The sequence below is a fragment of the Salvia splendens genome, chromosome 14 (genome assembly GCF_004379255.2).
Source record: "Salvia splendens isolate huo1 chromosome 14, SspV2, whole genome shotgun sequence".
In the NCBI taxonomy this organism is placed as follows: Eukaryota; Viridiplantae; Streptophyta; class Magnoliopsida; order Lamiales; family Lamiaceae; genus Salvia; species Salvia splendens.
In genome coordinates, this window is record NC_056045.1 from 302,108 (window position 1) to 323,875 (window position 21,768).

The following is a 21,768-nucleotide window of genomic DNA, read 5'->3' on the forward strand; positions in this document are numbered from 1 at the left end:
CAGACGGTACTATTGACAGGTACAAAGATCGTCTCGTGGCCAAAGGATACACTCAGACTCATGGTGTAGATTATGATGAGACGTTTTCACCAGTGGAAAAAATCAACACTGTCAGAGTACTATTCTCGATTGCCGCTAATAAGGAATGACCACTTCATCAGTTTGATGTGACCAACGTTTTCCTCCATGGGTAATTGCCAAAACCCGTGTACATGGAACCTCCACCAGGTTTCTCCGGAGACTTTCTAGATGGGGAAGTGTGCCAACTAAAGAAGACATTGTACGGGTTAAAGCAATCCCCGAGAGCATGGTTTGGCAGGTTTACAGAAGTGATGAAGAAGTACAACTACGAACAGAGCAATTCAGATCATACGTTGTTCATCAAGAAGAAGAATGGAAAGATCACGTGTCTGATTATATATGTGGATGACATGGTCATTACCGGAGATGATGAGTAAGAGATAGTCGAGTTGAGGAAGAATCTGTTTCATGAATTCGAGATGAAGGATCTCGGCCCCCTCAAATATTTCTTGGGAATTGAGGTGCTAAGATCAAGAAAGGGGATTTTCATAAGTCAAAATAAGTATGTACTCGATCTACTAGCAGAAGTTGGGATGGTCGACTGCAAACCTGTAGATACCCCGATGGTGCAGAATCACGGGCTACAGATAAGGGAAGGAGCAAAACCAACCGACAGGGGGAGATATCAACGACTTCTGGGAAAACTCATCTATCTATCTCACACGAGGCCAGATATTGCATATGCGGTGGGAGTAGTGAGCCAATTCATGCATGCACCTCAAGAGGAACATTGGGAAACGGTCTTGAGGATTGTCTGTGTAACCCGTCCCACATCGGATAAGTAAGGGAAGTTGGAAGGTGTATATAATTCCTGTCCAACCCCAATTAGTTTGAGGCCTTTTGGGAGTGACCCAAAAACAAATCCGTGCGGGCTTGACCCAAAGCGGACAATATCAAACTAATGTTGCAGTCGACGGTCTTAGCAAGTGGTATCAGAGCCCAGGTGGCTATGGGTTGTGCCTGGATGAGCCCCGGTTAGGGTCGGGCCCTGAAGGACTCAGAGTTAGAGTTGGGCCAGGATGACCCAGGGGCCAGGGCTGGAACGACCCATGTTCGTGTCAACTGCGTTCCCGATGTGGTCTCGGTTTGAGAGGAGGTTTGTTGGGTTACAAACCCGTCCCACATCGGATGAGTAAGGGAAGTTGGAAGGTGTATATAATTCCTGTCCAACCCCAATTAGTTTGAGGCCTTTTGGGAGTGACCCAAAAACAAATCCGTGCGGGCTTGACCCAAAGCGGACAATATCAAACTAATGTTGCAGTCAACGATCCTAGCAAGTGGTATCAGAGATGTGGGATGGACAGGAATTATATACACCTTCCAACTTCCCCTACTCATCCGATGTGGGATGGGTTTGTACCCCAACAAACCTCCCTTCAAACCAAGACCACATCGGGAACGCAGTCGACACGAACATGGGTTGTTCCAGCCCTGGCCCCTGGGTCATCCTGGGCCCGACTCTAACTCTGAGTCCTTCAGGGCCCGACCCTAACCGGGGCTCATCCAGGCATAACCCATACCCACCTGGGCTCTGATACCACTTGTTAGGATCGTCGACTGCAACATTAGTTTGATATTGTCCCCTTTGGGTCAAGCCCGCACGGATTTGTTTTTGGGTCACTCCCAAAAGGCCTCAAACTAATTGGGGTTGGACATGAATTATATACACCTTCCAACTTCCCTCACTCATCCGATGTGAGATGGGTTTGTACCCCAACAAACCTCCCATCAAACCGAGACCACATCGGGAACGCAGTCGACACGAACATGAGTCGTTCCAGCCCTGGCCCCTGGGTCATCCTGGGCCCGACTCTAACCCGAGTCTTTCAGGGCCCGACCCTAACCGGGGCTCATCCAGGCACAACCCATAGCCACCTGGGCTCTGATACCACTTGTTAGGATCGTCGAATGCAACATTAGTTTGATATTGTCCGCTTTGGGTCAAGCCCGCACGGATTTGTTTTTGGGTCACTCCCAAAAGGCCTCAAACTAATTGGGGTTGGACAGGAATTATATACACCTTCCAACTTCCCCTACTCATCCGATGTGGGATGGGTTTGTACCCCAACAGTCTGATATCTGAAGGGAGCGGCGGAACACGGGCTTATGTTTGCAAGACATGGACACATGGAGATACATGGCTTCACTGAAGCGGATTGGGCAGGGAATCCAAACGACAGAAAATCCACTGCCGGGTACTTTTACCTTTGTGATGGGAACCTTGTAACATGGAGAAGTAAGAAGCAAAAGGTAGTAGCTCTATCTAGCGCAGAGGCAGAATTCAGAGGAATCAAGAATGGACTGACACATATATTGTGGTTACGAAAGTTGATGACAGAATTGGATCTCCGACCAGCTCTTCCATGCAAGTTGTTTTGTGATAATAAGGCGGCCATAAGCATCTTGGAAAACCCGGTACAACATGACAGAACTAAACACGTGGAGGTAGACAGTCACTTTATCAAGGAGAACATTGAAGCCAAGGTAGTAGAAATGCCTTATGTTAAATCGGAAGATCAACTGGCAGACATCTTGACGAAGGCGGTGAACTCGAAGTTGTTCCACGAAGTATTGTGCAAGCTAAGTATTGGGAATCCCACTACCTAGCTTGAGGGGGAGTGTCAGAAGATACACGAAATCAAGGAAAAGATCAAGGAGAAGATCAAACGAAATCAGGGGAATTATATGGAAAATATATTGTAATTAATTGTAATTAGGGTTACCTTATGTGTAGATATCCTAAGTCTATTTAATATATAATCGCTATGTTCTCTATGAATAACACAAATATTTTCCCCTACGAATTCTAACAATAGGTATGGAAAATTAAAATGGAAATTAATTAATGGCTGGAATAGGATTTAGATCAGAATTAACGGTACAACAACTTTCAAATATATCTAATCAAACCAAGATAAGCTATACATGTTAGGGAAGATATTGTCTTAATTTTCGATTTATATTTATGAGTATATATAATTTGTGAATAACTACAATTTTCGATCGTTTGCCCTTTTATGTATTTGCTGAATACTTGGAAAGAAGGTATCAATACTGGAGGATGTACGTGTAAAATTTAGTGCATAATAAATTGTAGTATTTCATTATTTAGAGACGTTTCTTAATAGTCTCTTTAAGTTGTATCTGGAAACGTTTTTTAATAGTAGTGTTTTTAAGTTATACTCCCTCCGTCCAGCAATAGGAGTCTCATTTCTCCAGGGCACGGATTTTAAGAAAGTTTTGGAATGTGTAATAAATGGTGTGTGATAGTGAAATTTGGGTCCCACCTAAATTGTTTTAAACCTTTTTCTTTAGCTTGCATACAACAAGAAGCCAAATTTTTTTATTGGTTTGCATACAACAATGCAGCACGTTTCCATATCATTTCATGGAATGACAAAGTTAATTTTAGGCTGCCAAAATTAAAAATAGGCATAATATATGGAAAACTGAATTTAAAAGAACACTCAATGGGCTCCGCCTCAACCATGGCCTCTGCCCTCCCCCTCCTCTACTTCTTCCTCGCCCCTCGCTTCCTCCCCCTTCCCCCAAATCCCCATCTCCCCCGTCGACGAGCTCCACGACTTCTCCCTTTTCCACAAAGCCATTGCCATGGCATTCCTCTTCCTCACCAACATTTACATCCATGCCGACCCCTTCTCCCCTCCACTTCGCCCCCCTCTGGGAGCGATTCTTCTCCCCTGCCCCCTCCTCCCTCTACAACATTTACATCCATGCCGAACCCTTCTCACCCCTCCCTCCCCTCCACGGCGTCTTCCGCGGCCGCCTCATCCCCGCCAAGCGCACTCAGCGCTCCTCCGCCGCCCTCATCTCCGCCGCCCACCGCCATGATTGACAATCGCGCCAACACCTATTTCGCCCTAATTTCGCAACACTGCATCCCCCTCCGCTCCTTCAATTTCAACTCATCAAATTGAACCCAGAACTTTCGAAAATGACTCATCAAATTTATCTGTAAATTGAACTCAGAACTTCTTCAATTTCAACTCCAAAACCAACAAACCAAACAAATAGAAATAGAAGAAGAAAACATCTGAAAACAAAAATTCCAAAAGTGGAACCAACAAAATCGAAATCTGTAAATCCCGGCGAGAGTTGAGAGAGAGAAGTGGTGGTCCTCGTAGGCGGCGGACACGTCGCCGCTGGTGTCGTCGGTGGCGGCGGTGAATCGGATCGACAGCGGCGTGTCCTCGATCGAGACGTCGGCGTCGGAGTGGAAGGGGAGCTCTAACACATTGGGGTGAGTGTAATTGAGAGAGTGGCGAGAAAAATTGGGGTTGGGGTGAGTGTAATTGAGAGAGCGGCGATTGGGAGAGGAGGAGGGGGCGATTGGGAGAGGAGGAGGAGGGCGGCGATCGGGAGAGGAGGAGGAGGGCGGCGATTGGGAGAGGAGGAGGAGGAGGGTGACCGAGAGTGAGGGTGAGAGAATGAGGGTGAGAGAGTGAAATTAAAGTTGGGTGGGGGTGTTTTTTTTATGGTAATTGTGTAAATTAGTGAGAAGGGGAAGGGTAATTAAATTGTCCAAATATGGTAAGTAGAACCGGGACTCCTATTCCCGGACGTCCCAAAACGGAAAAACGGGACTCCTATTGCTGGACGGAGGGAGTAATATTTAAAGACGCTTTTTAATAATGTTTCTAAGTTGCATTTAAGAAAACTTTTTAAAAGCGACCAAAGATTAATTAACCTACGCTTTCCTTTGCGTCGACACCAAAAATTTGCTGTTTCTTTTCATATCAACATCTTCTATATGTAATTACATGTGCATTATAATAGTTATGCATGGATATGTATAATAACTAATATGTCCCCTATTACTTGTTTCCATTTAAACCTAGAAGAGTTTTAAGAAATGTCAGAAAAGTGAGTTAAAAAGTTAGTGGAATGTGAATCTTATTTTTATATATTACTAGTACTATACAAATAAATTGTGAGTGTGAATAAGTTAGTGGAAAGCGGGATCCATACAATAAAAATAAAATGAGATAATTAATAAAGGAAAGAGCAAAATGAAAAACTGAGATAAGTAATAAGGAACAGAGGGAGTAACATTTTGCATCAACATTAAGTTTTAGTGTTTTAGTGTTTCCTATTGGTTTCAATTGAACTAGCTTGATTAGAAAAGGAAAAATAAGGCATGGTTATAATCATTTATACTCTAGCAAGGCAACGACGACACATTAAATTAAAGGAAGGTATGAAAACTAATAAAAATAAATACTACAGTAACACTTTCGAATGTATTTTGAAATAAATTAAGTTAACAAGAGGTACTAGATAACAGACTACAACAGTTACATAACTACAAAACTAACAGATGCAATATATCGAAAATCATGAGGTGCGCCAGCTAATGCCTCGTCATCTCGAGCCACCACAAACACTTTTTTAAGAGATCTAGATTTATCGATTAGGTACAAAATGAAAGCCAATTGTGATGGGGCACCAGCATATGTTGAGATTTTCAAATACTTTGGAGACAACTCGCATCTAGGTCCAACATATGTGTCTTCACTATGAGAGGGCAGCCAATGTCGAAACTGCAGCACGTCTTAAAGATGGTAATCGAGAGAGGCATAACAAGATTGATAAGGCATATTAGAAGATAGAAGTAGAGATATATTTCTTATGCAAATGTTTGTTATTTTTGAACTACTCATCCCCCTAGTATTTATAGGGATCTTGAGACTCTTCAAATACATACTTGGAACTCTACTTTGCTAGGAACAATACAACATTGAATGTACTCTAGGAACTTCCACAATAATAAGTAGTGGGCGGCCATTTATGTTTTGTATTTCCAACACTCCCCCTCAAGTTGAGCAACGGTATCTCCGATACTCAACTTGCCAAGAAATTCTTTGAAAACTTTTGGACTGAGTGCCTTGGTCAGTATATCTGCAAGTTGTTCCTCAGATCGGACTAACGGGAATTCGACAATACCTCCTTCAAGTTTTTCTTTGATGAAGTGACGATCGACTTCGACATGTTTAGTTCTGTCATGCTGCACGGGATTCTCTGAGATATTGATAGCTGCTTTGTTGTCACAAAAAAGTTGACTTTTCCGAGTAGGTGGAAAGCCAATTTCTGTTAACAACGTTCTTAACCATAATATCTTCATTAGATCACTTTTAATCCCTCGAAATTCGGCTTCAGCGCTAGATAGGGCTACAACATTTTGCTTCTTACTCCTCCAAGTGACTAAGTTACCTCCAACAAAGGTAAAATATCCTCCAGTGGATTTTCTGTCAACTGGATTGCTTGCCCAATCAGCATCGGTGTACCTATCAATTTCCAAGTTTTCCTTTTTTCCAAGAAGACCCTGTAACTGGCTGTACCCCTACAATACCTTACTATTCTCATGGCAACGTCCATATGGTCTTCTTGAGGCTGATGCATGAATTGACTGACAACTCCAACTGCATATGTGATATCTGGTCTAGTGTGAGAAAGATAAAGAAGTTTTCCTACTAACCGTTGATATCTTTCTCGGTCTGTAGGCTTAGCTCCATCCACAATCTGTAGTCTATGGTTGGGCACCATTGGAGTTTCGGCGGGCTTGCAGTCTAGTAGACCTATTTCCGCTAGCATGTCCAATACATACTTTTTCTGTCTTAGAAATATTCCGTGTTTTGACCTCAACACTTCAATTCCTAGGAAGTACTTCAGATCTCCCAAGTCCTTCATTTCAAATTCCTTGGAAAGATTCTCTTTAAGGTTTTGGATTTCTTGGGCATCATCTCCAGTTATGATCATGTCGTCAACGTATATGATTAGACATGTCATTTTTCCGTTCCTCTTCTTTAGGAATAGCGTGTGGTCTGAATGACTCTGTTTGAATCCTTGGTTGACCATTGCCTGACAAAATCTTCCGAACCACACCCTGGGGGATTGCTTTAACCCATACAGGGTTTTTCTTAGTCTGCACACCTGCCATTTCCCAAAGTCTTCGTGAAAGCCCGGGGGAACCTCCATGTATACTTCCTTATTTTTCTCAAGTTCTCCATGTAGAAAGGCATTTGTAACATCAAACTGATATAATGGTCGTTCCTTACATGCAGCAACAGATAGAAGAGCTCTTACAGTGTTTAGTTTGGCCACCAGGGAGAAAGTTTCTTCATAGTCTACTCCATACACTTGAGTATATCCCTTAGCAACCAATCTTGCCTTGTATCTCTCGATTGAACCATCTGCATGTCTTTTTATGGTGAAGATCCAACGACATCCTACTGGTTTCTTTCCTGGAGGCAGAGTGCACTTTTCTCATGTTTCATTTTTTTATCAAGGCATCAATCTCTTTCTTCATGGCTTCTCTCCAATGTTTGTGTTTTATCGCCATCTCGAAGGACTGTGGAATTTCTTCTTCTTCATAAAGTGTCGCCTCAAATGCCCTTGCCATTTCAGTGAGATGCCCTTGTGTTAGGTTTGCAACAGAGTATCGAGATTTCCGTCCTTTCCAGTCTTGCGAATATGTTTTTGGAGGAACAACCCTCGTGCTTCTATAGGGTAATTCAGAGTGCCATGTCTTTTGTTCTGTACACAACTCATCGGCATGGCTCATGTCATTGTTAGATGTTTCAATTGCATTACCAATTTTGGGATCTGAAAGAATTACCTCAGGATTCAAAGACTGGTCAGATAGCTCGGTAGTGTCCTGAAGCGGCGTGTTCTGTTCTAGGGAGTCTGACGGCCCGGTGGTACCGCTAACTTCCTCTGTTGGACCGACTTCTGTGACGGGGTTCTGGCTAGGTATGTCAGTTTGTGTATTTTCCCTCTCCCCCTGAATGGTTTCTCCCCAAATAGGTAGCCAATTTAGGGTGTCACATCCCGAATTTTCCGATTCGCTCCCCCCTGACTGCTAGATTGGCAATAGAAATATTCACTCTCAACAAAGTCGCAATTCATAGTGGTATACATGTGATCTGCTAAGGGGTCATAGCAACGATAACCTTTCTGATTTTTCCATATCCTAAGAAGACACATTTGACTGCACAAGGTGAGAATTTATCACGATCATGTTTGGGAATGTGAACAAACACTTTACAACCAAAGATTTTGGGATCAAGATGTACGGAGGACGGAACCTAGTTTATGGAAGAGAATATGTCTAGGGGAGTTTTGAAGTTGAGTATTCCTGTGGGAAGACGATTTAGGAGGTAAACAGTGGTAGCGATGGCTTCTGGCCAAAAAGATTTTGGGATATTGGATTCGATTAAGAGAGCTCGGGTGATTTCAAGGATATATCGATTTTTTCGCTCGGCTACCCCATTTTGTTCTAGTGTATATGCACAAGAGGTTTGGTTGACAAGACCTTTGTCGGAGAAGAAAGATTGCATCTTAGAATTCACATATTCCCTCTCATTATCGGATCTAAGGATTTGAATTTTGGAGTTATACTGGGTTTGAACAAGATTGTAAAACTCAGTGAATTTGTCAAAAACTTCTGATTTAGTTTTCAAAAAATAAATCCAAGACATACGAGAGAAATCATCAATAAATAGCAAAAAATACCGAAACCCTTGTCCCCCAGTAACCGGGGCAGGTCCCCACACATCAGAGTGAATTAAGGCAAAATGAGATTTTTCCCTAGTGTTGTTCAATTTAAAAGAATGTCTATGACTTTTTGCCAAAACACAAGTTTCGCAATTCAAGACACACGAAGATGAAACTAACTCAGGAAAGAGTAGGCGAAGATAACCTATAGATGGGTGTCCTAACCGGCGATGCAAGAGCCAAATCTGTCTGTCAGTCAGTCCGTGAGTCAGCATCGCAGTACTCTGTTGGGCTATCTCATCCACATAGTACAGTCCATGCCGCTTAGTGCCACGCCCAACTATCGTCCCCGTTTTGATATCCTGTAACATGCAAAACCGAGGCTGCATTAGTAATTTACAATTAAGGTCTTTTGTGACATGACTGACAGATAAGAGTTTGTGGGATAATGACGGAACATAAAGACAGTTTGAGAGGTGAAGAGTTGGTGAGACAGTGATAGTGCACTTCCCCTGCACAGGTGCTAATTCCCCATTGGCTGTTTGGACATATCGTTTGTGGATTGGGTAATTTCAAGGAAATCCGACTCATCAAAGGACATGGTGTCGGTTGCCCCACAGTCAAAGATCCAGTAATAGTCTTTGGGTCCTATGTTAGAGGATGAAGAGTACGCAAGGGCTTGAAGTGTTTGCACAAGTAATTGAGGGCTGGAATTCAAAAATTTGGGTTTTGTTTTCAGAATTTTCGAGACTTGGGGATGTTATTTGGGTCTTTTGGACAAATGCGGGTTTTTTGTATAATATTTCGGACAATTGGGGTGAGTTAGCAAATTTCTGAAATTGCTTAGGTGGCTTTGACATTTTCAGAATTTTTTTTTTAGGGGGGAGGGGTTTTGTAAGAAATGTTTTGAGTGGAGTCGGATCTGGGAGAGTGTATAAGTTTGGGGGGTTTTTTGCAAAGTGTGGAGGGGGTTTTTAGAAAATCCCACACAAGACTCTTCATCAGCGGCTCTTCCCCCACATTGCTTTCTTCTTGTCCCAAATTTATTTCTCCACCGCTGCCTCCGACGCTGCTTCAGGAGCAGCCGCTGCCTCTGCTTCAGCCGTCGTCGCTGCTCTAGCCGCTGCTGCCGCCGCTTCAGACGGATGTTGCTCACCCGGAGACGCTGCTTCAGCCATCGCCGGCGCTGCTTCAGATGGATTCTGCTGCCGATGTCAACGCCGACTGATGTTGCTGTTTTCACCGCCGTCGTCGACGACGCTGCTGTCTATGACGGGTGGAGCTGCAGACACGTTACTCCTTCGGCTGTTCGCCTGTGTTGCAGCAGTCCATTTCGATCCTTCGCCGAGGTTCTTCGGTAGGAAGAAATTTTGGCTTTGGTTTGTGTTGGATTTGTACAAATCAATTAGATTTGAGATTGTCTCGATCAACAGCTCGAGAGTGGATATTTTGTTTACCTCCATTTGAGGTTTTTTATTGGTTTCCTACTCTGATACCATCTTAAAGATGGTAATCGAGAGAGGCATAACAAGATTGGTAAGGCATATTAGAAGATAGAAGTAGAGATATATTTCTTATGCAAATGTTTGTTGTTTTTGAACTACTCATCCCCCTAATATTTATAGGGATATTGAGACTCTTCAAATACATACTTGGAACTCTACTTTGCTAGGAACAATACAACATTGAATGTACTTTAGGAACTTCCACAATAATAAGTAGTGGGCGAGCCATTTATGTTTTGTATTTCCAACAGCACGAATGATTAACATGCGTCAAATTAATGCATATCATTATTACAAGTTTGTCCAACGAACTACATGCTTCAACCAATCGAAAGAAATTGCGTAAAAAATTCGGGCTGGGACTTCTATTCATTGAATAAAGGTTCAACTCTAGACGTTTTATATTTACAAGTGTTGAGAAAGGCTCCTCTTTTTATTCATTCAGGTATATACAATGGTATGAGATTACACGCCTAAATAGGCAAGGAGATTATGTATATATGGTATGATTTTAATATGATTTACCCTAGCAATAAATCAGGAAAGAATCACTCTACATTGATTTCACAATCTTCTCATAATCTTCGCATGATTCTTGCTGATTTCTAACACTCCCCCTCAAGTTGAACTATGGGATCTCCTATTTTCAACTTGCCCAATACTTCACTGAAGCTTCTTGCATCCACTGCCTTCGTAAGAATATCTGCCAACTGATCTCTTGAACGAACAAATGGAAGATCTATCACCTTTGCTTCTATATTCTCCTTGATGAAATGACGGTCCACCTCAACGTGTTTCGTCCGATCATGTTGTACTGGATTCTCAGATATGCTTATCGCTGCTTTGTTGTCACAAAAGAGTCTGCACGACTTGTTTGGCATCAAATCAAGTTCTGTCATTAACTTCTTTATCCATAGGATTTCTGTCAATCCACTCTTGATCCCATGGAACTCTGCTTTTGCACTTGACAAAGCCACCACCTTTTGCTTCTTGCTTCGCCATGTCACAAGATTACCTCCCACGAAGGTAAAGTACCCTGCGGTAGATCTTCGGTCATTTGGATTCCCTGCCCAATCTGCATCGGTGAATCCGTGTACTGCTAAGTTCCCATGATTCTCGAACAATATCCCATGTCCTGGAGTTCCCTTCAAGTAGCGCACAATTCTCAATGCTGCTTCCCAATGATCGGCTTGAGGTTTATGCATGAATTGACTCACTATTCCCACAGCATATGCAATATCCGGCCTCGTGTGAGAAAGATAGATAAGTTTACCCACCAATCGTTGATATCTTGTTTGGTGCGTAAGCTCTGCCCCTTCGGTGTCAGACGAAGACCATCACCTGCTGTGACAAAGGAGTCGGTGAGTACCGAAACATCATAAATCAGAGGAGACTATACAAGTTTTTGGGGGGTTTGAACCCCCAATTCGAAGGGACAAGAAGAGATATCCTCAAGGAAAGCCCAACCCCTCCAGTAGATGTCGCGTATGGCTGGGAGAAAAGGGAAGCCATGCGACTCAAAATAATGCTGTCGGCGAACCCCGATCCAACCGCCGCAACAAATGGAGTAGGGCTGGGATTTGGAGCCCGAAACACACGAATCCAGACCCAGCAGGCCCAGCAGCCGCCGATCCGCTCCGGATAACACCACGTCGCCACCAACAACCGCCGCGGAGTAACCAAGACCGACAAAACTAAGCTATGGTGCTCAAACTGTGGTATGAACAAACACACCCGGGAAACTTGCTTTAAATTGGTTGGTTTCCCGGATTGGTCGGAGGAGAATCAAAAGGGAAAAGCCAATTCAGATTATTTAGCTAAAAACGAAAAGAGAGTTAAATTTTAAGACTGGAAGTGTACGATTCAATCAGTTATTTAATCTTGGCATGATTTTATTTTAAGAAACAACTATCTACTTTGGCTATGCTAAATATGTATTAATCAAATTTGACTGATTAGTCAGATTTTAAATTCATATAATGTAGTTTGAGAACAAAAGATAACAAACTTAATGTAAAAGATCAAAAAGTTTTTTAGAGCAAATATAAATGACTACTTTTGGACTTTAGTCTATAAATTATAATACTTAGTGTTTATAATTAAAAGTGGATATTTTTGGACATATTTATTTGTTATTAAATTTTTAGATTATGATTGTCTAATTTTAATCAATGGTTTTTATTTACTATTTTTGATGCATAATAATTTAATGTAGTAGCAAACTTTTAAGGGAATATAATGGTGCATGGTGAGATACTAGTTTTTATTACTCTACTACAATTTAGTACTTTTTCTAATTTTAATTCTAATGATACGTTACTTGTTCATGTATATTGTTGTGAAAGAATAGAGCAAATTGTGTAATCGAGATAAACAGAAACATAAAGAAACACAGAATTTACATTGTTCATCAATATTGTGTGGATACATCCATGACAGGAAACGGAGGACATACTGTATTCCATATTGTTTTCTGATTACAGAGTTGTAGGCACACAGTAGACGGGCTAGACCCAATATAACAATTAAGTCCTAAAACAGAAACATAGCACAGCGAGACCCCATTTGGCTAGCGGCAAACTATTAAAACTACTCAAAATGATTGGTTTGAAGCTTAGACAAGAGAAGATGCCAAAGTACATTAATACTTGAAGAAAAGGGGGGATCTGTTAATTGAGTTAGGGTTTTACCTGGTTTTATCACATATTCAGTAGTATGTCTGTTAATTTCTGTTAATGACTTAATGTTAGTAATAATCATATTGAGTTTCTTTTTTCCACTTTTCATTTCATTGAATTGGGAAAAAATTAATATAAAAACATGATATTGTACTCCAAGATTTGACAAAGATTTTAATACGTAAATGAGAAGTAGAACAATAGACTTAGCATAGGTATAGTTGTTGAATGTGAATATGGCGCCTTCTGTAGCGAGATGAATGATTTAAACAAAACAGTGATTATATGAAGAAATATAAATTCAGACATCAAAATCCCAATTTAAGAGAAATGCAAGCACAGCCAAAATTGGTCTAAAAGAAAAAAAGGGCACACAAGTTAACTGCAAAAAGGAAAATAACAAAACATGGTGAGGCTTGTTTAGTAACCACCCTTGAGATCGTTAACGACATCGTACGGAATGGGAGTGACGGTCTCTAGTGTAGCACCCTCGACCATGAAACCGGGCTTGGGTCCCTCCGGCTGCCTCTTGGTGCTGATGATCTTGCCCTGAGCCTTGGCCTCAGCCTTCAACTTGTCGTTCCTCTTTATCCTCTCCTGGATCTCCTCATGGCACCTCGAGGGTTGGACGTGCTCCACACGAACATGGATCCTCTTCCGGATGATCCTGTTTCCAACCTTTACCACAAAACAACACACTAAATTTTAACCCGAAATACGGAAACAAGCTTAAAAACATACAAGAAAATCACCAATTAGAAATACTAATATAACTATATATTCGTGGAGTATATGTTTAAACCAACTAACAAAGCCCCAATTAGCCGAATTAGGATATACAATGTTCAAAAGAGATTCAGTTTCAAACCTAATCTATTAATATAAATTAACATAAAATTCTAGTAATTGCAGAAATTAGAATTCACCATGGAAACACCATTTAGGAAAACAACTATAGCACAAATTTATCATTGCTTAAACATACATGAGTATGATTCATGGAGTATATCACAAACTTGTTTAAACCAATTAACACATTCCTAGTTAGCCGAATTCAAAATAGATTCAGTTTCAAAGCTCGTTCTATTAATCTATTAGGATTAATATAAATCTCAACATAAAATTCTAATTGCTTAAATTGTCAATTCATTCTATGACTATCATTAGCAAAACCGATAAATCAAAAAACAAAACTACTGGAGTATGCCCAAAAATGCAGATCATTCAAAAAGAAAAAGCAGCATAGTATACCTGTTTGTTGACTTCGACGCCGACGGCGCGCTTGGTGACGTTCCAGACGTGACCGGTGCGGCCATGGTAAAACTTGTGGGGCATACCCTTGTGGATAGATCCGTTTACCTTGACGTCGACATAATCGCCGATTTTGAAGATCCGAAGGTAGGTAGTGAGATGAGTAGGACCTTTCTTCCTGAAGGCGCGGGAGAAGGAATCTCTGGTGCGCGACCTCAAACCGTGACCCGCCGGCATTTTGCTATTTCTCTCAGAAATGAAATGCAATTGGAGTCGACAGCGGCGGAGATATATTAGGGTTTTTACACTTTATGCTATTCCAATGGGCTATGGGCCTTTTCTTTTAGGGCCTTGTGGCCATTCCATATAAATATACTTACAATATAAAAATATTAAATACTTTATGTGTTAGTACTATTTAAAACACAAATATAGGGAGATCGATCAAAGTATAATTAATATTAAGTGCATAATTAGAGAACAAATCTCAGTTATTTGATCAAAATGATTTAGTTCATTATATGGGCGTTTTAGTTTACGATATGAATTTGAAAACAACGAGTAAACCAAAACAATTTCCACTAAATTCGCATTTTAATTCACTATAATTACGCTTTTGTTCACTCCTTCGCGTAGTGAACTAAATTCGTGATCTCTAGTTATGTATTTAAGTAGTGATTTCCCTAACTCTAAACTTTGTCTCATTAAATTGGTGAGCTACAAAATCATTAATACAATGAAATAAATAGTTGTAAACTATATGCCTCTATAGTATATACAATTTCCAGTATTTGAAATTATTCATATACTCACAACACTTCTCATATATAAGCTTCAACATTGATGAGCATAAATAAAATCACGTGTTCATTTTTTTAACTCTTTGTGTTGAAGCTGTTTCTGTTGGAATCCCTCTGATCCCTTTCGCTTTGGTTGTTCTCCGACAACGACATCTCCAGCTTTCTCCGTTTCCGATCGCGTCGGGATATATCCTCCTTCTCATCAATCAACGACAGCAACGTTTGGATGCGTTTGGAGCGCGAGCTGCTGCCCTCCGACGAAGTGAGCTCGTCCCTGGCAGCTTGACGGTACCTGTTGATGATCTGGATAAAGTAGACGACGAGCGCAAGGAAGCACGCGATACCACATAGTAGATAGAGGCCCCAAAAGCTCTTTAGATGAAGCCGGTCCGATTCCAGCTCCGTGTTATCCGAGCTGCACGTGCTTGTCGTCAGCCACTTGTCGTGGATCCGTTGAAGGTCCCCGTTCTCGGATAGGGTTAGGATCGCGGTTGATAGGTCAATGGCCAGAGGAGAGTCTCGTGGAAATGCCTAGATAAATATGAAAGTTAATGCAGAACTGGTAGAAACGTATGGGAATGATTAAACTGGTAAAAAAAAGAACTCAACTAATTGAGAACTTAAAGAGTATAAACACTCGATGCAAAATTATATATTCAAAGTCTGTCTTTTAAGTTCAACAATGAAAGCAAAAGAAAATCCTAAACTTATGGAAAATAACTAAAAATGAAAATAAGCAAAAACGGAAAATCTAATTTTGTAGAAGGAAATACAATCCCTCCTAATATTTTCAATCTACTAATTCTATTAACTAGGAAATAGATAAAACCTAAATAATAACTTGCTTAGCCTCCAAGTCATATATTCTAGAACTGCATCAAAAGTTGTTAAGATTAATGATGTTTCCGTAGACGGTGCAACGGGCTCGACCTAGACGGTGTAGATGGATTTTACAACGAGAAATTCGGGTTGTAAATCCATTTACCAATGAAATTATGCAATTTTAATAGTACTACTTTCTTGGTCGAGGTAGGTTTCAGTCATAAAATCGTCACTCTAACGAGATGAAATCATGCAAAAATAAATCATATTTAAAAGTGATGCAAAAGGAAATTAGATGTTACTCACAAATCCCCAGCCACTTTTGGTGAACTCTTGGCCAATAATCCTGAACTGGCACTGGCTTGCCAAGAAAAGTTCTATGTACGGCCGTTCATCGACAATAGCAGCAACGCCTCCTTTCTTGGGGCCGCGTTTAAGAGCCATCGCATACTCTTCCGGTGATCCGAGAGGCCTAAGCCTCGACTTGGGTATGCCAATCCCTTCGCTCAGATAATGCTCCGCGAAAGAGCCCACTTGGTACCCAATAGGGTCGTCCCCGTCCCTCAAACTATCAATCCCTTTGATCGGAGAGTAGAGCTGCTGTACTGTGAGTATGGACGTCAAGCTCGCAGTATAGCTTGAGTTGATGATCAGAACCACAAAGAGCCATATGATCAGCACTGCACGCCCGAGGGTGCTCACCGTTGTCTCCCCTGTTTTCGATGAAAGGATATAGAATTTAGTGTTTGAACATAAGAAGCAATGTGAGTTGAGTTCTAATTTAGGAAACTGATTATGGGTATATGCCTACTCACTGTGAGCAAAAAACAGAGTTGAGAGGCTGAACCTGCAACGAAAAAAAGAAACGGGTGTTAGGTCGATCGATAGTCTGATTTCGTCGTACATTCTTGTGAGAAAAGCTTACCAGAAGATGGTTATTAGCTGCTGCTTTGGCGTCCCTCGGAACTCATCATTCATCCGATGCTCCAAAATCCACACGACGATGCCAATGAAGACAAAGAACGCTGCACTAACCGCCCACAGTTGAGGCGAAAACGGCCTCAAGAAAGCCCAAGCGCCCGTGTTCCGTTTGCTAACCGAGGCCACCACCACAAGTCCAGATGCAGCATACGGCTGAGTGAAGTCCGCAGTTTTTGTCCGGTTTGTTGTGATTGCAATGTCTCCAACCACGCCATCGAAGAACTATCACAAGAAAGCACGATTTAAGACGCTCGATGCCAGCCTACATACATAGTACTATATGATTATATGAATTCAAGTAACTTACTCCCGTGGTGATCAATTTCACGAGCTCATTGTAACTCGGATTTTCGATGCCATTTCCATAGGGGACGAACTGATATGGGACGGCATATGGCAGCAAGTTTACAGCAGCTGTGAACACATCTATGCAGAAGCCTTTCGAGTTATTGGTGCCTTGGACTTGAGACACGAACTCTTTGTAACCAACTCGTCGTGGCACGCCAATCCTCAGTTGCTTCCCGTTGTTCGGGAACACCCAACCACGGGGCGTCCTTATGGATTCCCCCGGCCAAAGCACGCTCTTTAGCTGATTACTCGAAGTAGACCGGTTGGGAGGGTGCGTATATAGAGCTTCGGGAGCCTTAGTTGATAGTCCTGAGTAGTTAGACCAGTAACCAACCCGATGGAGACCAGTCCCAACGACGTTTATAACTTCGTATGCAGGAAGAACGAGGGTCCTGTCGTCGGTAAACTTGACTCGTCCCGTTAGACCTACAAAGTCACTCTCCATCAAAGTCTTAAGAAGGAGAGGACCCCCGTCGAAAATGACCATTTTGTCGAGATGCAATTTACTCCCTTGAGTCGAAAGCAGGTTCGAATCATTAGAAAACGAGATACGCCCTCCTTGATCGAAGAACGAGTCGATAGCATGAGCAAGCAACCAAGCAGCATCGTAAGCATACAGACCGTACGTGCTTAGGCCCAACGAGCCACCGGTCACCTTGTTCCACCGTGCTGAAAAAGCCTGTTTCCTCTCCGAATCCGGAGTGTATTGCCGTAGAAAGATCACTCCTTGCAGAATTTCCATCATGCCTGCAGATTGAAAAGGCGAAGCAGAATCCACGGCAGACGCAAGCCAATCCGTGGCGATCCAGACGTAGCCATCGTCCATCATCCCAAGATAGTGCGCCACAGAGAACACCGTGAATCCAGTAGGCGGATATGTATGCAGGACGATGACACGAGACTCTGTCAGCGCAACTTTCACGAGTATATCCATGATGTCGCTCCGGCTCACAATCCCGGGAGGAATCCCTGCTTTGTAGGAAACCCGACAGCGCCTAGCTGCAAGGGCATCATCCAGAGCAGACAACCCGTTTCTCCCGTAGTCATCATCAAGAAACACAACAATCACTTCCTTCCAACCATAGTTTTCGACTATCTCAGCCACAGCAGTCATCTGATGCAGATCACTCTGCGTTGCCCTAACGAAGTAGGGGAACTGGAGATTCGAGAGAGTCGGGTCTGTCACAGAGAACGACACAAAGGGCGTTGTCAGCTCGTTACCAACGTGCAGGATAGTATGCGCAACCACAGAAGATTGAGGGCCGATCACTGCAAGAATGTCGGTCTCCATAAACCGTAAAGCTGCACAAAGAAGATAGATTTGTAAGACTATGACATAAAAGATAAGGTTGGGGAGATGAAGGGATACCTTCAACCAAGCCAAGAAAGCCACTGCAGTTGGAGTTTCGAAAGATGACATTGAATTTGGAGCCTTTAAGCACGCTCGAGTTGGCATTGATATCTTTGACAGCCTCTTCAAGGGCGAGCTTAGCCACTCTCCCAATCGTTGAATCGAAAGTGAATATCGCTCCAACGTTCACAACAACCGGTCTTGAAGAAGTATTCACACTCAAGCCATCGGATGACACTCCAATTCCTAGAGAGAGTGTCGAAAGCAAAACAATCCAGAACACACTCATCCTACAAACACACACACACACACTATGATCACTTCTCAATTCCAGAAATGCTCACATATCCCCAGCAAGAATCACTTCAATCAATTATAACCAAAACACCCAGTGTCTCTCCAACAAACTCATCACCTTTAGCACTTGAAATCCCCTTTCAATTTTTTACAAAACACACACACACACACACACACAATGAGGGATGATCAATCAATTAGGCAACTTTACAGATTCCCAGCAAGAATGAGTTCCAAGATTTATAACCAAAACCCTCAAAATCATAGTAGCTAATTAGAGAAAAGAGGGTATCCAAATCCAGCACCTTTAACAGTGGAAATGCACACAGACAACAAATTGCTGAATGTTACAGAGACATTTAGAAATGTACAACAAGAACTAAAGCTAAGAAGAGAAAACAAAAAAGTAAAGAAAAAAAACAGATTCTGAGCTAAGAAGCATACCTTGGAGCACCAAGATTGCAACTTTGGCAAAAATTATACTAGGAAAAGTAGTTAAGAAGCTTCATATTCCATATGATGCTTCTCTGGGAGTTTTGGAGAAGTGCAGTGAAGAAGCCATCAAAGATAATACCACCCATCAACCAACTATACAAATTAAAAAAAAAAAAACAGAAACAGTGCATCATATGGGTCATGAAAAACTCACCCATGTCCAAGGAAATGGAAATCACCTGAACCATGACCGTGGATTTCTAGTGATTTCTTTTTTTCTTTTATTCAAGATTGGGTTTTTGGGCTGTTCACGTTTTATAACCTTTTATGCAATAAAATTATATTGCACCGATGACGAACTTGAGTATAATGGAAATGGGCTTTCAAGAATTTGTTGAATTAATTATAACAGCCGTGTAAAACGTTTTGGATTTTATTGAAAGTTGGAAGGAAATAAGTTTTGTGGTGGGGACATGCTTGTAGTAATGATAATGATACGAAAATTGTTTTTTTTTTGATGAAATTATGCTATTTTCCAGCAAAAAATAATCATTGAGGGGGTGGAAAAAGTCGTGATTACTCAATTAATTATACAGCAGTATGTGTTAACAATGAACATCCAATAATTTTCTTCTTTACAATTATATGGAGTAACAGAAAACATAAAAAATGAGTATTTTTTTCAAATACTTTTTAAGTTGCTTCAGATTAAATATAGAGACAAAGTTACGTGTTAAATATTTGTGTGATTGTAGAGGGTACAATAATATGTTGGGGAAATGAATGTTAAGAATTAGAATTTGGAACTATATTTCCGACTAATTACTTGACTACTTGAGTACTAGTTGGTGTATGGTAGAGAAATTATTGTGTTAATTTCAATAAAGTAATCAAAATTTGGCTTGAATACTATTGTTTTCAAAATATGGTGTATCTGTTTCTAAAGTTTCAACCATGGTGCCAAAAACGTGCAAAAAAAAAAGAATTATCAATTATGAGGCCAACAATTTTGTATCGCTTACATAGTTTTGAAAGGGCAAAAAGAGTCGATTCGCGTCATTTTTCGCAATAAATTAAGAGTAACATGAAATTAAAGTTGAAAATATAGAGCTGAAAAAGCATTTATTTCGAAACTTATTAATTTAAGTCGGTTACATATATTTCTATGCTATAAACAATTTGCATATATATATATTATATATACCTCAACCTTGCGTATTGGTTTCACCTTCAATATGATATACTCCACTGCCTACTTTTTACTTACTACTCCACTTCCCTCTTAATTAACTAGCATTGGCTCATTTTAATTATATATTACTTATATAGGATAGGATTATGATAGTATGATATTTAATTTGAAGGAGCATTCTTTTCCTCAATACCTAAAAACGTCAGCAGAACCCACCCTTTAGTTTTATTTTATTTCATTTCATTTCACATGTCCCTTCAGTATATTGTTAACAATAGTAATACCAAAAAAATGATATCTTTATTCTTTCAATATCATAACGAGACAACGATGTATTACGCGATTTTGCAAGTGTTATAAAACTTTAAGTGATCATTATCAATCCATAGCTCATCAAACTTTAATCTATTATGAATATTAAAAAAACCAAAGTATGAAGTAGGAGCAGGGACGGAGATAGCGTTGGCTAAACCACCGCTCAAGCGGGGGCTTCGCCGGAGCCGGAACCATTTATATTTACCAAAGACTTAATCTTTTTGTTGTATTTTGGGATTAGAGAAAGAATAAAACTGCATCGGCGAAGAAGAAACATAAAAATGCAGATGAGAATATCTTTTACCAGAGTAGGGAGGAGGAAGAAGAAGAAGAAGATGATGCGGCGCACGTTTTTATGTTTGGATCAATTGGGCCTTTCTTAAATGGGTTTTGACTTTTGATAAATTTTATCAAATGACCCAATTTAAATGGAGTAAATAATTTGGTTCATTAACTTGTTACTATTCGAAAAGTTAATGAACTAGTTTGGTTCTGAGACTAATTACTTTATTTTATTAAAATAATTAGTACATGACATTATTTAATTAATGCCTTATTATATTTAATTGTATTCACCTAAATTATACACTAGTATATACATAACATCAAATTAAAAATAGTTATTTGAATACTATTTGAAATACATAACATCAAATTAAAGACCAAATAACAAAATTACAACAACTAAATTAGTTTTTATTCTAATACCTCTTTTTATAAATGTATTTCGATCTAATACCTCATTACTCTTAATTTTTGATTCCTCAACATTTATGATTGTTTTCATATTTCAAACAACATAGGAGTATCAGATTTTTCTAATTTGATTGCATATTATTAATTTTTGGTTTGTTTGATTTATTACAAATCTATAGGAATAACAAATTGAATTAAATAAATATAATAAATATATATTACATTCAATTTTTTATAATATTATTATTTTATTAAATTTTAGCACCGGCTAATTTGTATTTCTGGTTCCGTCCCTGAGTAGGAGCTAGTAACATTTATCTCTTACTATTATTTTTTAAGATAAAGATGTCCACTATCAACTCGGTGACCATTCCATATACACTTTGAAGGGTAAAGTAAAACAACTTAGTCTAATAATTTAAAATTACACCATACACAATAAAAACTATAATAATAATAATAATAATAATAATAATAATAATAATAATAATAATAATAATAA

General features: G+C 40.3%; 2 protein-coding genes across 5 annotated transcripts; both read right to left on the minus strand.

Annotated features, from left to right (window-relative positions):
• Positions 1-13,039: 13,039 nt before the first annotated feature.
• Positions 13,040-14,330, minus strand: LOC121764940 (60S ribosomal protein L21-1-like). Its single transcript, XM_042160975.1, has 2 exons — positions 14,030-14,330; positions 13,040-13,456 (listed from the first exon to the last, which is right to left on the minus strand). The coding sequence occupies exons 1-2, from the start codon at positions 14,264-14,266 to the stop codon at positions 13,199-13,201; spliced, it is 495 nt and encodes a 164-aa protein (XP_042016909.1). The 5' UTR covers positions 14,267-14,330; the 3' UTR covers positions 13,040-13,198.
• A 427-nt stretch (positions 14,331-14,757) lies between these two features.
• Positions 14,758-19,427, minus strand: LOC121764939 (glutamate receptor 3.3-like). 4 transcript variants are annotated; one of them, XM_042160971.1, is made up of 8 exons: positions 19,278-19,427; positions 19,073-19,155; positions 18,350-18,621; positions 16,940-18,282; positions 16,577-16,854; positions 16,467-16,498; positions 15,958-16,364; positions 14,758-15,360 (listed from the first exon to the last, which is right to left on the minus strand). In XM_042160971.1, exons 3-8 carry the CDS (start codon positions 18,618-18,620, stop codon positions 14,905-14,907), a joined length of 2,787 nt encoding a protein of 928 aa, XP_042016905.1. In that variant the 5' UTR covers position 18,621; positions 19,073-19,155; positions 19,278-19,427; the 3' UTR covers positions 14,758-14,904. The 4 variants fall into 4 exon arrangements, with proteins under 4 accessions (XP_042016905.1, XP_042016907.1, XP_042016908.1 ...); XM_042160973.1 differs by having other exon boundaries at positions 19,303-19,321; XM_042160974.1 differs by lacking the exon at positions 19,073-19,155 and having other exon boundaries at positions 19,278-19,401.
• Between the last annotated feature and the right edge of the window lie 2,341 nt (positions 19,428-21,768).

Excerpts from the sequence above, each read along its gene's own strand:
- LOC121764939 (XM_042160971.1), bottom strand. The coding sequence starts at position 18,620 with ATGAGTGTGTTCTGGATTGTTTTGCTTTCGACACTCTCTCTAGGAATT. Across the intron at positions 18,283-18,349 it reads CTTTCTTGGCTTGGTTGAAG|CTTTACGGTTTATGGAGACC; the intron begins GTATCCCTTCAT and ends TTCTTTGTGCAG. Across the intron at positions 16,365-16,466 it reads AACTCTGTTTTTTGCTCACA|GGGAGACAACGGTGAGCACC; the intron begins GTGAGTAGGCAT and ends CATCGAAAACAG.
- LOC121764940 (XM_042160975.1), bottom strand. The coding sequence starts at position 14,266 with ATGCCGGCGGGTCACGGTTTGAGGTCGCGCACCAGAGATTCCTTCTCC. Across the intron at positions 13,457-14,029 it reads GCGTCGAAGTCAACAAACAG|GTTGGAAACAGGATCATCCG; the intron begins GTATACTATGCT and ends TTTGTGGTAAAG.